Source organism: Emys orbicularis, chromosome 10 (genome assembly GCF_028017835.1).
Source record: "Emys orbicularis isolate rEmyOrb1 chromosome 10, rEmyOrb1.hap1, whole genome shotgun sequence".
NCBI lineage: Eukaryota > Metazoa > Chordata > Testudines > Emydidae > Emys > Emys orbicularis.
Window position 1 is genome coordinate 86,343,277 of NC_088692.1, and position 14,145 is coordinate 86,357,421.

At 42.8% G+C, this 14,145-nt stretch overlaps 1 protein-coding gene across 5 annotated transcripts in view; it reads left to right on the plus strand.

Annotated features, from left to right (window-relative positions):
• SMAD3 (SMAD family member 3) overlaps positions 1-14,145 on the plus strand; it is a 107,128-nt gene that overhangs the window by 41,960 nt on the left and 51,023 nt on the right. The window contains exon 3 of one of the 5 annotated variants that reach the window (XM_065411599.1): positions 7,022-7,052. The exons of 3 other annotated variants lie outside the window; for them this stretch is intronic. In XM_065411599.1, coding sequence (XP_065267671.1) covers positions 7,022-7,052 — 31 coding nt within the window. Of the gene's footprint in view, positions 1-7,021; positions 7,053-12,389; positions 12,401-14,145 lie in introns of all 5 variants that reach the window. One more of the 5 variants, XM_065411598.1, reaches the window with a different exon arrangement.

The following is a 14,145-nucleotide window of genomic DNA, read 5'->3' on the forward strand; positions in this document are numbered from 1 at the left end:
ATAATGCTAAGGTAACCTGGAAAATTATTGTATTTATTAGTGCTGCTCCTCCCACAGGAGCAATAGTTGCCTAATTTTTGGCTTCAACAAGCTTTTTATTGAAGATTGTAGTATTTGTATATTGCAAAGACAAAAACATAGTATGCCAGACTTTTTCATCTCTTGTGACATACCGGTGTAAATATGGAGTTATCCCACTGAACAGAATAGCTTTGATGGCATTATTCCAGATTTACACCAAGGTAATGGAAATGAATCTGGCCCAACTAACTCTAAAGGGTCACACACTTCATGGCTTCTGTAGGCTGAGCTCATTGCACACACCAGGGCCCCTTACATCCCCCATAAACTCCCTGTTTGCCACCCTCCCATCCCCCTCTTTTTCAGGGACTTGATGCAACCCCTGCTCCCCATGCCAAGGCCTCTGCGTGCCCCTCCTTCCCTCTTCCCCCCACTTTCCAGGAACTTTGTGTGGCCTTTCTTACCATGGCAGGAGCTCCCCATTTCTCCTCCCCACTCACATACTATGGTCCCTTATTCTTCCCCAGGCCAGGGGCTCTGTTTCTTTTAGTGCCCCCTCTCTCCTACCCTTACCTCTCTCTCTCTCTCTCTCTTTCTCTCTCTCTCTCTCTCTCTCTCTCTCTCTCTCTGGGTGTCAGCATTTTAAAGTTCAGTGTGTTGCCAGAAAACTGTCCCAAAACAAATGCGATTCGTGGTAAAAATCAGAAAATATAAGGTGGGGGTGGGGGCAGGGTTTTTAACTCTTGAACACCACATCCAGTTCAGAAATGCCACCAAGATGAATGTAAATCCTCACAAGCTCAGCCAACAAAGCAGATTGTGGTGAATGTAGAGATGTCTGTGGCCTGGATCCAGAGTTGCGAATGGGGTGTGAAAAGGTGACTGATCTTGGCATTGGGACTTTATACTAGGGCAGCCTGAGAGAGTGGTTGATTCATGAGAGAACTCTACTTTACCACAGCTTTTTATGTCCTACTTCACCACTTCCCCATCTAGGGTGACCAGACAGCAAGTGTGAAAAATCAGGACGGGGGTGGGGGGTAGTAGGAGCCTATATAAGAAAAAGACCCAAAAATCGGGACATCCGGTCACCCTATCCCCATCGCAAGGAGCCGCACCATCCACAAGCTGACCAATATTTGTGCATTTTAAGATTTTTGTAAAGAATTAGGCTTGTTACCCCTTGTTAGGTTAAATAAAGCCATTCAAGGTGGGCTGCCAGCTTTCAATGAGTCCACTGTCCACTTTTGTGTTTTGTTGGCCCCTTAGAGTAAGCGTTGCTGCTTCCAGTAGGGTAAGTAGATTACTTCGGGTTATCCTGGATAGCTTCCTAGGGTGCGTAAAAGTCTCTGGGTGCACAACACATCCTGCTGCAGAAGCCCCCACAAAGTTAATCTCTGAGTAAAGCCTCAGGACTCCTCCCCAGGAGCAAGTGGGTGGAGTCCTCATGAAGGAGGGAGTTCAATTATTTTTGATAACAGCAATTAATAAAAGATACCAAGTGTATAGTCTGATGTGAAGTCATTCAAATTCATATTTGTATATTAAACCACATAAAAATAGTGTTGTGAAGCAAGGACAAGAAGCACACAGGTGCACAAGTGGTGATAACATTTTAATGAAAACTGAAAGTGCCAGAGGGGTCAGTGCTATCTGCTAGCAAAGGGAAACCCACAGAGTTCATCCCCGAAGCACAGAAATGACATGCACCAAATAGCGGTTCGTGAGCTGTGAAAAGTTAGCACAGTGAGTTCCCGTTGCAAGAAAAGGAGAATTTCTTATCTTGCTGGAATGAGGCATATATCACAATAAGAAAATCATCATTTTTGTTTGTAGCATTCTTAGTAGGCCCCCCCCTAATAAATTATCTGCATGTAAAGGATAAACACTGAAGGATCAAATTACAACTAAATATTGGGCAGGATGGTCTGGTGGTTAAGGCACTGGACCGAGATTTGGAAGATTTGCATTTAGTTTCCCAGCTTGGCCATAGACATCCTTGTGTGACCATCTGCAAGTAATTTAATCTCTCTGTGGCTCAGTTTCCCTTCTTTAAAATGCAGAGGGTTGTTGTGGAGATAAATACATTAGTGTTCGTGAGACACTCAGATACTACTGAACAGGGGGCTATATTATTACATATTGTAATTAGGTATAAAAGTTCTCATAAGGTGGGTAAAGTAACTATAGGGATACAACATGGGCCTCAGATATCCTTTAGCATTTAGTGATTTAAGGAGGGAAACTTGCATGCTTAGTGATGGTCTCTATTGCTTGTGAAACTTCATAGCCCTGAACTAGAAAAAGCAATGACTATACTTGGGCCCAAAGTATAATGTGACTGAGCAGCTGTGTAAAGGTTGTATAATTTACCCCCCACCCCTTTAAAAAAAAAAAAAAAAAAAAAAAAAAAAAAGACACTGCGTAATCTGCTAAACTGTGCAGACTTTGGGCTATCCCCAGCACAGCAGGGGAAGACTGATGCTGCACCAGTAGCCATAGGACAGGGATATAACCTTTTGTAACCGTCACTCATTATCTGATTGGGGCCAGGAATTAAAAACCAGTCTCATCCTAGCACTCCTGTTTGTCATGCTGTATGAAGTTCTGAAACTGCACGGGAGTGGAGCTCCCTTCTTGGGGATGTAGGAGTTCTACATGGCAGGAGCTCATGGCTGCCTCCTCCCACCTACTCCTGCTTCCTCCAGTTTCACCGGTGCTTGTGTCCCATTCACCCTTGATTGTTCCCTTCTCAGACTCCACTCATGCAGGGCTAAGGAAGCTAGACCTTGATCCTGCAAAGCTGCATGCATTACACTCCTCAGTAAGTCCACAGGACTACTAGAGGCTTTAGAGAGCTGGAATGCAGGTATCCTCCCTGCTTTGCGTGGGGGCCCAACATCTGCTGGGGGGGCTGCTGCTGTTGTTTGCTAGGGTTCCCCCCCCCAACACCCAGAAATGTGCCATGGACCTCACACAACATGTGAAGACATGAGGTAGGATTTCAAAGAGTGCCTAAGTGACCTAGGAGCATAAGTCCATTGACTTTGTGTGACTTGTGCTTCTAAGTTACCTAGGTGCTCTTGAAAATCCCATCTGCCATCCCTTGTCCCATGAGCATGCAAGCAAAATGCGGCATGACATAAGTTGAATGGAAAAGTAGCGGAAGGATAAGAGTGATGATAAGAAAGTGCTTACTCAGTAAGGGGTTTACCAGACAAGTAATGTACATTAGTTATATTTTTGTATATGTATTTTTAGAATTATTCCAATAGACCTGCTGGCTGCTGAATGACTTTGTAATCAACTAACATTGCTGAATAATTCAGTGCAGCTCTGCAACATATATCTTGATGCATGCAGTATAGTACACTAGGGCCTTGGTTAAATACAGATCATAACTCACTGCTTATTGCTTTTGAGAGAATGTCTACAGATGAGAATGAATGTGTAGGCAGTAGCACATTAACCATCCATCTGTTGCATGTGAAGATCTGGGACCTGCCACTTACAGGTAGCTTTCTAACTTGACCCAGGCTGCAGACAAAATGTGGAGGGAGATGGCAGGGTTTGAGTGGAGGAGTCCCCACTCAGAATTTGGGATGTATTGAGATTCTGTAGTCTTCTTGTAAGGCTGGTTGAGAGTGCTTCCTGCTGTTGGCAAACAGTACTGCACGTAAATCTCACAGTTCCCCCCTGGTGATTCCTACAGAGGAGGACCATCCTTGGCACTGGTGGAGTTGGAGAAGAAGCCAGGGAGAGCTCCTCCTCCTTGAAAACCAGAGGTCTAGGAGGAGACTTTGCTTTTTGTCCTTAGCTTCCCCGAGTGTGATGGAAAAATGGAGGCAGTTCCTGAGGTGGGAACTGGCAGGAGAGGAAAGCTCTCAAGGGACAATTTGGAAAAGATCAGCTTGATGTTTGGTCTGGGTGACATTTTGGTGGCTCTGGGCCTTGGTTCCTCTTAATTCACCCCTGCTAAAAAGGGGCTTCATGAAAATAAAAGTATTCAGTACAAAACAATAGTAGAATACATATCCTGAGCAACACTTGTCTTGGCACTGTAGATGATCCACCTGCATTTAAGGATGAATAGCTACCAAAGAAATAGAGTTCTCAGGATTTGTAAAGAAAACTAGGTTACACTGAGGCTTAATTTTCACTAGGAAAATGTTTGTCAGTATAGTTTGCTGGTATATCTTATGACAATTCTCTAAGCAAAATAGACTATGACAGTATAACTGCAGCTACACTAGGGCTTTTGCCAGTATAAAAATATTTTTAAAAATCACATCCCTAACCAACATTACTATAGCGGCAAAGGATTCTGGTAGAAACCTGGTTTTTGTGACGCCAAAAGCCAAAAAAGCTGAGATTTCACCTCCACAGAGATTTTCATCAAGAGATGACAAAGCTTTACAAAAGCTGTCCAGAGCAAAACAAAGAGAGTTGCATAATGGTGCAGTACTGCACCATATCCAAAGCTGAAATGTGTCTGTGCTTGTGCTTTGTCAGCAGAAATAGGAAGTTTGAAAAATACCTTGTGGGGGCGGGGGGAGGTCACTAAGTTCTGCATGGGATCACTGCCAACTTGAAATATGGTCTTGTGCTTGCTTGTGTAGCAGCATATAGTATAAGACCCATATGTTGGCTTACACGGCAGTTAGATCACTGTTAGGAGTGAGGTGATTTGATTGCAGAAACAGAATGTGGGCAATATTTGGTGGTAGAGAAGACACAACATAACTTAATAAACTGTTTAACCAGTAACACCACACATGAGGAAAGGCTTGCTCTTTGGGAATGCAGGTCTCAGAAGGAGTGGTGACTATGTGCTGCCCACAAGTTTGAGGAGGTTTAAAGCATTCGTTTTTAGGAAGTTTGTTTTTTTTCGCAATGAAAGTTGTTTTTACTTTATGCTCTTAAAATATCAGTCACTGAGAAGTACATATTTTGCATCAATGAAAAATATACCCTTTAATTTTCTGGCATAGTGCCACCCATTCGTTTCACTTCTGCTTATTGTCTATCAGCCTTCACTTTATCACCCCATATTTCCAGGATGGTTCTACTCACTTGTCAAAATTTGCTCCTGGTTGAAAGTGCTTATACACAATCTCAGTCTAGGAACATTTCAAACTGCGCATTTTAAAAAATCAGTGAGATTAGTAATAATGTTGTTTATGAAAGGGCATGTTGGCCTTCTGTAGCGCATCTCATACAAGAATTGCCAGTCACATTACAAACATTAACTTGGAAATAACCATACTGGTCTATTTTGCAACTTACAGATGGGTAAATGGGGTGTGTGTGGAGGGGGGAATGAAATGACCTACCTACATCAGCAGCGAGTGGCAGAGTTGAGCGCCTACACAGTGACTGGGTTCTTCTACTGACTCTGCCACAATAACTTTTTGGGCCTAACTGTGAATCCATTGCCCCCACCGGTAACAGTAACTTCCACCAGCATCACTGAAGTCAGTGGAGCTATTTCTGGAGAAAGGACCTATTCAGTATGAATAAAGGCATCAGAATCTGGCTCTCTGGTCCCAGACCTGATCCCCAAATCACTAGTCTGTTTAGAATGGTAGAAAATAAAGATGGAAAAGCTGGTGCACAGTGCAAGTGTAGACATATTCCCTATGGTGTGCTTGTGGGTGCTTTTAGATTTAGTGTCAGTTGTTCATATCACAAGAAAAAGCATAATTGGGCTATACTGTGTAGTACCCTGGGAGAGGCAGAGTTTCTGTGCACTGCACAACTAAATACATTAAGTATAATAATATCTCCTGAAATTACCCATCCAAACTGGAAATTAATTTCATCATTAGGAGTTTTGAACCATAATTCACAGAATACAGTACGTTTTAGACTTCGCCTGAAAGCCACATCCTCTGTACATTTAAATCACTTAAAATATCTAGGTAGAATTTACATTAATCCCTGGTAATAAATACCTATGAAGCAAGTGCTATTAGTTTTTATTACTGACTTTAAAAGTCCCTTACCAAACATGCTTTAGAGAGGGTTTAAAAAAAAAAAAAAGATTAATTAGTCCAGAAAAAAAGACTTTGAAGTTCAAACTCTAAAGAATGTGGTTTGGGAATGTAGCCAAAGTGGTTCAAAGATAAAAAGTTCACTTCCTGGAGAGAGAGAGAGAGCGCGTGTGTGTGTTTACATACATGAGCGCCATTAGTGATGTGTTTGGTCCCTTCTAGCTATTGTTTAACGCAGCCTCACAGTATGAAGAACACAACCACCAAGCCTTGTCATCTATCTTGTTGTGTAGTGTGTAGCTTATGTTTCAAGACTTCTCTGATTTGTCCGCTGGAGTCTCTCATTTGTTCCTAACCATTTCTGTGCTGGAGCCCACCTTCAAAGGGTGGATAGGCATCCTCCTGTCCCCAGGCATCCTGCCTTTGCAAAATTGCTCTATCATTTGTATTTTCCATTCCATTGTTTCTCTCCCTCCTGTCTGTTTTCCTTTGTATAGTCTTTGTTTTTCTAGTATTTATATTTGTTAGTGGCATCTTTTCTTAGACGGTTCCATGCTGCGTATGTCAGGAGAATGGCCATCCACAGGGAGGTGGCTCCATTTGCACTTAGCTGCATGCTTTCTCTCTCTAGAAAAGAAGATTGGGCTGTCATGCTTTTCTGCTGCCTAAGTCTGTGTTCCTTCCTGCATGTGTGAGCTGCAACCAGAGCTGGCTGTGTCAGGGAGATGCAAAAGAAACAGCGATGAAAGACAGGTAGAGCTGTCCATTGCTTTGCATGTAGCCAGAGGAGCATGGACAGCTTACCACACAGCCACAGAGGCATATTTACAATGGGAGTGAGGGGAGGGAGGGGCTACAGAACAAGAGCTATGCAACTTTCCCCACAACTCTTTTCTGTCTTTTAGTACTGCAGCTTCTTCCATCCCTCCCAGTGCGCACACATGCTATTACTGCTCTTCATTAGTCTGGTCCTTCCCTGCTCCATATTGGGAAACACTCATCTAGAGAGAGGTTTGGTCCAGTAGCACAAACTCGGTGGTAGGAATTGGGACCTTCTGAGTTCTGTTGCTGATACTCACTATGGATTGGGTGAGTCATTTAGCCATTCTGTGCCTCCATTTCCTCATCTTTAAAATGAGAATAATACTAGCCTACCTTCTAGGGCTATTGTGAGGATTTAGGAAATCATTTGTATGAAGTGCTTAGTAGGAGCAGTAATTTATCTGATAGGAAGGAAAGATAGTGTCAGTCTGAGAATTTTTTTTGTTTTGTTTTTTGTTTCTTAGTAGAGACTTTGGCCACCTGGAAAGCCTTTAGGCTCTCAATGTGAGTTGAGACACTGATTCATTGGTAATTGATATTTTTCAGAATAGCAACAAACCCACAGCTATCAGTTGTAAGAAACATTGTTACTGCTATGTTTTGGAACTAGATATGTCCAGTAACAATACATTCAAAGTAAACGTCTTCTCTAAAGGAAATCGCCTTGTGGTTATTAGATGGTGCAGTGGGTGAATATGAATCCGTGTCTGGACGTTTATACTGGAAGCTCTTTATGATATTGTATAGGCTTGGGTGTACTTGCATTTTAAGGTGCTCCAGAGCCATTGAAAATATACAGAAAAGCTTCTTTGAAAGCAGCTGTTTCTACTAAACTGATTGAGGCGAGAGCTGATGATGTCATTTCCCGTGAACTTGCTGTAAAAAGTCTTCCCATGTAAGCATAACACCAGGGAAACCACAGCAAAGTGATAGAGGCAAAGGCATATGTCCAAGGAACATAGCCCAATAGCCCCACCTTGGAAAGGGCCCAGGTAGCATTTCATAGAGGAGTGCTGACAATCTCCCCTTCTGCCTTGAAAATGTTTGAGACACCATTGGTTGGAAGCTGATGCTATCCAGAGAGGGCACCTTGAGAATTCATGACCTCCTAATCTGATCGTGAGAAGAAAAAAGCAGACCTGTCCCAAACTAGAATGTTCCCTAGAGGGCATGGCTGCCATTGCTTGTTTTGTGTGCTTCCTTTATGAAGTTTCATAACTCAAAATGAGGTGCTTACATTGTCTGTGAGCTCCTTCAAGATGTCTGCCTGATGTTACTGAATGGAAGTCGCTGAAGTGCCTCATTGTGAGTTAGCCTTTGTAGTATGTGGGTTGTGCCCTGGTTTACTGTGTAAATAAAACATCCCAAGACGAATCAACTTTACCTGACTTTAAGAGGAGACATAATGGCTCAGATTCGCCCCTGTGTTTGGGGCTGTTTCAGGCTATGCTCCTAATGCTGATTATAACTGGCTACAGGAAGATGACCTGTCTCCTCCCTCCACTGGTCCTGAGTTGAGCCATGCATGCCACAGCTGAGGTTCTGGGCCATTTGGCATGATGTACTCCTGTTTTTGCCTGGCACCTTCTCGCTCTTGTACCAACTCCAGCTTCCTTTATGTAGTATTTTCCCAGCCCTTTTCGCTTTTACTAAGCGGAAAGTTCCTAAATTGAATGAAGTTTCATTGACATGGATGTGGATTCTCTTGACTCTCCAATTATGTTAGCTTCTCAGATAGGCAGTGAAAAACTTAAAGCAAAATAAGGCCTTAATGTGTTCACTTGAGATCTATTAAGATCTGTAAGGTGGGTGCATTCTTGTGCCATAATGCAGGTTGAAAGCAATGATATTTTTTTCCTTGAAAGGACCACGAATGTGTAGTAAACCATAGTTATTTTTTCCAATGTTTTAAATAAAAAGTCATTGCATAAATTGTTTCACATTATGAAATTACTTCCCATGAAATATATTTCACACAATATAGAGCCTCTTTGAGCTACAGGAGCAGAACAAAATAAATGTAAATAAAATTTTTAATATACACTCGTATCTAATGTCTCCCTTTTCCCCTACCTCCAAAATAAATCAGGCAGATAATTTTTTTAATTGTCTATAAATCCATGGTATGCCTACAGCTTGAATACTGCATGCAGATCTGGTCGTCCCATCTAAAAAAAGATATAATGGACTTGGAAAAGTTTCAGAAAAGGGCAAGAAAAATTATTAGGGGTATGGAACGGCTGCCGTATGAGGAGAGATTAATAAAACTGGGACTTTTCAGCTTGGAAAAGAATCGACTAAGGGGGGATATGATAGAGGTCTATAAAATCATGACTGGTGTGGAGAAAGTAAATAAGGACATGTGTCTGACGAAGTGGGTATTCACCCACGAAAGCTTATACTCCGATACATCTGTTAGTCTTAAAGGTGCCACAGGACTCTCTGTTGCTTTTTACAGATCCAGACTAACACGGCTACCCCTCTAATACTTAAATAAGGAAGTGTTACTTATTCCTTCTCATAACACAAGAACTAGGAGCCACAAAATGAAATGAATAAGCTTTTAAACAAACAGGTTTAAAACAAACAAAAGAAGTCTTTCTTCACACAATGCACAGTCAACCTGTGGAACTCCTTGCCAGAGGATGTTGTGAAGGCCAAGACTATAACGGGGTTCAAAAAAGAACTAGATGAGTTCATGTAGGATCACTCCATCAATGGCTATTAGCCAGGATGGGCAGGGATGGTGCCTCTAGCCTCCATTTGCCAGAAACTGGGAATGGGCAACAGGGAATGGATCACTTGATGATTACCTGTTCTGTTCGTTCCCTCTGGGGCACCTGGCATTGGCCACTGTCGGTAGACAGGATATGGGGCTAGGTGGACCTTTGATCTGACCCAGTCTGACGATTCTTATGTTCTAAAATAATGTTATAAAAATAACTTGTGTATTTGCAGCAGTCTTCTACAGTGAATTTTGGGTGAAGTAGACTTTGGGGCCTTATTATTGTAACCAACCCTATGTGAACCCAGGAAAAAGAAAGGTCAGGTTTTCTAAAATAAGTGCTTAATTAAATTAATTCCATGTTTGGGCACCTAAAAGCCTGTTTTTTAAAAGTGCTAAGCACCCAGCAGCTTCCATTGAGGATAATAGGCCTAATTCTCCATTGCCTTGCACTTCGTATAGTCCTTTACACCTGTGCAATTAATCAGGAAACACTTTTAAATCAGAACTCTTTACTCACACAAGGGCAGCATTTCACACCAACCTTTGAACTCAGTGGCCCAGATCTCTGCTGCTCACAGTAAGCGCAGGGGCAAGTTAGAAAAGGGTGCACAAAGAAGCTGCTTGCAGCACCTCGATCCCAGTGCCAGTTCTATATCAGCCAGGTCCCCAGCATAATTTGGGGCAGATCCAGTGCTGCTTCTAATCTGTATTGATTGCTAATAGGCCTGTAGGGTTCTTCCAGCATCTGGGAATTGCTGGAGTGCAGGGGCCCTCAGGTGCTCCCCCTTTCAGCTACATCCCCAAGCGTAGGGTGACCAGACGTCCCGATTTTATCGGGACTGTCCCGATATTTGCTTATTTGTCCTGCGTCCTGACCTACCTTCGGTTGGGTCGCGAATTGTCCCGATATTTTGCCTCTGCTCACAGGCGGAGCGGAGCCCGGAGGGGGCTCGTGCCCCCCCCCGCCCGACTCTGCCCCCTCCTCCCCCCATTGGATCCCTCCCCAAATCCCCGCCCTGGCCCCGCGCCCCCAGCCCCGCCCCCTCACTGCCCCATTGAATCCCTCCACCAAATCCCCGCCCTGGCCCCGCCTCTTCCCCAAGCACGCCGCATTCCTCCTCCTCCCCCCTCCCTCCCAGGCTTCTGCTGGAGGGAGGTGGAGGTGGAGACGGAGCGGAGGCATGCTGGTGCGTGGGGGGCGGGGTGTGGAGCTCCGGCGGCCGTTTTTTTTGTTTGTTGTTTTTTTTTTTTGCTCTGCCGCCGGCTTTTTTGTGTGTGTGGTTTTTTTGCCCCCTCCCTCCCCCCCGCCCCCGCATCCCGATATTTCACCTTTGTGATCTGGTCACCCTACCAAAGCGTGGGTCTGGAAGGGGGTTGTAATTGAGCTTGCTACATTGGCGCTGCTATTCCTTCTACAAATCCCCCATGCTGGGGTAATTGCCTGTTGGCCTGTTAGGCTAGAAAGCCGGCTTATGTGCTGGTTGAGCAGCACATAGTAGTAGTATAGGGACCAGGAATCTGGCCCACTTTGTACCGATGACTACTCATGGTGCAAGGCATTGGAGAATCAGGCCAAATGAGCTTTGACTGAGGTTAAGGTTGTTGATTTTGGCCCAACGTGCCAAAATCCCCTGTGTACTGACAGGAGAATGAGCTGTCTAGCTGAAAGAAAAACGGAGAGTGATTTACTGAGAACTGCTGCACGCAGCCCAGTAGAGCAAAGCAATCATTAATCCTTTGCCAGTAAACGTAACAGAACTGATCCTTAGCATGTGCAGATCATCTTATTTTTTGAAAAGGGGGAAAACTTTAAAAGTTACCTTTTTCCATTCAGTATGGGTGTTTTCTTCTCGGAACAGTTGGGGGGACGGGGGATGAAACGCCCCCCCCCCCCAAACATCTTAGTTAAATACTCAGAAGTTTATAAGTGCATATTTCATGAGAGAGTTCTGTTTTTAGTACAGTAATATTGCATTATTGCAGATAAACTAGGTTTGAAGTAACATTTCTCTAAGCCTTTTGATCAGTGGTTAAGCAACTGTAGCTGATTCCAAGAAGACTTCAAAGCAGACACTTCTTCTCATTGCTCTTTCGCAAGATCACCTTCTGAGACTGAAGTTCTGGAAATGCATTTGTTCAAAGAATGTGCATTACATTAGTCCTCAGTTGGCCAATAAAATTATCTTAGGCATGTCTGAGGCAGCTACTAAAAGAAACTTAAAAAGCATTACTATTATAGTCAAGATGATGCATACGGTTTTGCTATTACCAGACACAAAGTAAAACTAAATAGGTTCAAGTGAATTAGTTCTAAAGGGATTTCAGTTCATATAGCCTGTACAAAAAAAAGTTGTTACAAATGAAGGGTTTTTTTCATTGTTTTATGGTGCATGAAGCCTAAGTTAGGTAAAGAAAAGTAACCCCCTGCTCTCAACTCCTGTTTTGCATATCGTGTATCAAGTCAGTGACACTTGATATCCTGCTTTGCCTTTCATCAATCAAATGCTAGATCTACAGTTGCCAGAACTTCTCAGCAGGAAGCAAAATATGAATTATGTTGGCTTTTATTTAGTCAGGGTTTGAGAATTGGGTAGAGGAGAGGGATATTAGCTTATAAACAGTCATTCATGGCCTCTTTCTCTGATGGTTCCTCCTGATATCTTTGAGTGTTACCTGCTAAGGCACTGAAATGACCCAGCTGTGTGTGAGAACAAAATAATATGAAGAGCTTTTGCTTTAAAAAAAATCTGCTCCATTATCTGGTGCAATAGTACTGTGCAAGATTTCATGGTTTCTTATGCCCCAGTTGAACAAAGCATTTTAAGCACTTGCTCAAGTCCGTCCATAGTCAGGAAAGCTCTTAAGCACAGATTAAGTTAATGGGATTGAAGCACGTACTTAAATGTTTTGCTGAAATGGGCCCTTCGAGTGCCCATGTAGGCATTTATGAATTATTCACCGAGGACCATATTGTACCTTCCCATGTAAATCAGGGACAGACATGAGCGGCACGGACAGGAAGTAAGGATGTTAGCATTTTACACCAATTTTTCACAAATAATGTGCTGGCTTCACAGCCTCTCTGGAAGAGGAGTGCACCAGCCACAGTCTTGGTTATATGGAGATTCCTCTACCACTGGTATGCACTTTGGCCTTCCTCCAGCACTTTTCCTATGGACACCTGCAGGACTTGGTTCAGGGAAACCTCATGCAGCTTTTTTCCACCTTCCAGGGTATTGCAGTTTATTGCCAGCTAAAAATTAATCTTTCTTCTTTTTCTACATAAATTATGTACGTTTGCAGGGCTAGCATGTATTTTAGGCACTGGCTTTGCCATCTCCATCTAACCAGCCACATGCAGCACTCCTGTTCCTTCCATGTATGGCAAAATCACAGAGGTTTTGTGGAATCAAGTGTGTTTTAAGTTGGTGTGGTATGGAGGCATACCACTTAGCCAGCAGTGGCTTCTGTGGGTGAGTCATTTGTAGGTTACGTTTTTTTATTGCCTTCTTTGTAAGTGTGCATCCAGGAATGTTACAGGGTCTTAGTGCCCCTCTTATGTGCCTGCACTGCTACTACTGATTAGTAATAGTCACAGTGTGTAAAGGTTTTTGGTACCCCATGTTTTTTTTAAACGTGATTTAATCTAAATAAATAACAAAGGCTCAGGTACTGTAATTGGATTCATACAGGTGTAAAGGTGTGCCCCTTAGATCCAATTGCAGAAGACAGATTTTATCTTCCCCACATGTAGGGGAAAAAAACATTAAGAAACAGGCATAACACTAGTTGGATATATAGATAGATAGATAAGGTGATCTGCAAAACAAATGGGATGTGTGCTCTTTTTTGCTTCAATATTATATATGAAGAGGCTAGAAGTCTCTAACCACCTCTTCCCTGTCACCACTCCTTCTTCTTTTATTTTTATATACTTCTAAATTTTTTGCATTTATTTTTTTCTCAGCTTTTCTCCCCCTCTTTCATTTAAACGCCCCCCCTTCCCCCCCTCCCGGTCTTGTCTATCCTGATTTCCCCAGACGACTAGCAAATTAAGTAAGTTTGTCATCACAGATGCCATGGAAGTGAAACCTGATTAACCAAGAGGGGGATGTGGTTTTTCATTGGGCTGCTTCACCCTTTTTTGTTAATTCTAGCATATTGTGTACTCCTCCTTCCTGTTTGTCTATTGAATCCACGTGTTGCACTTTGTCATAAACTTAAATCATAACCTATTTGGGTTAGGGACTCCTTCTTGTACAGATCCTAGATCAGTATAACCCTGGAGCGTCCTAAGTGGTATTGTAACATAAATAATAAAATATCCTCAAAAGTCAGTAGTGCTGAGGTCTGAAGTATTACTAATTAAATGTATTGCACATGCAAAGAAGTGTATCCTGATAGTCTGGAAAGTTTAGTGAAAACTAATATTTGTTTCCTGGAAGGTAATTAACAGTTTTTCTGGACCTCTCTCATTTTCTCTCCTTTAGAATTTTGCTTTACAAAATTCATGGCAGTCTATACTTTTTGACAAAATACTAGTGTAGCTGTTTAAATGATTTTAACAATACATAGAGTGAT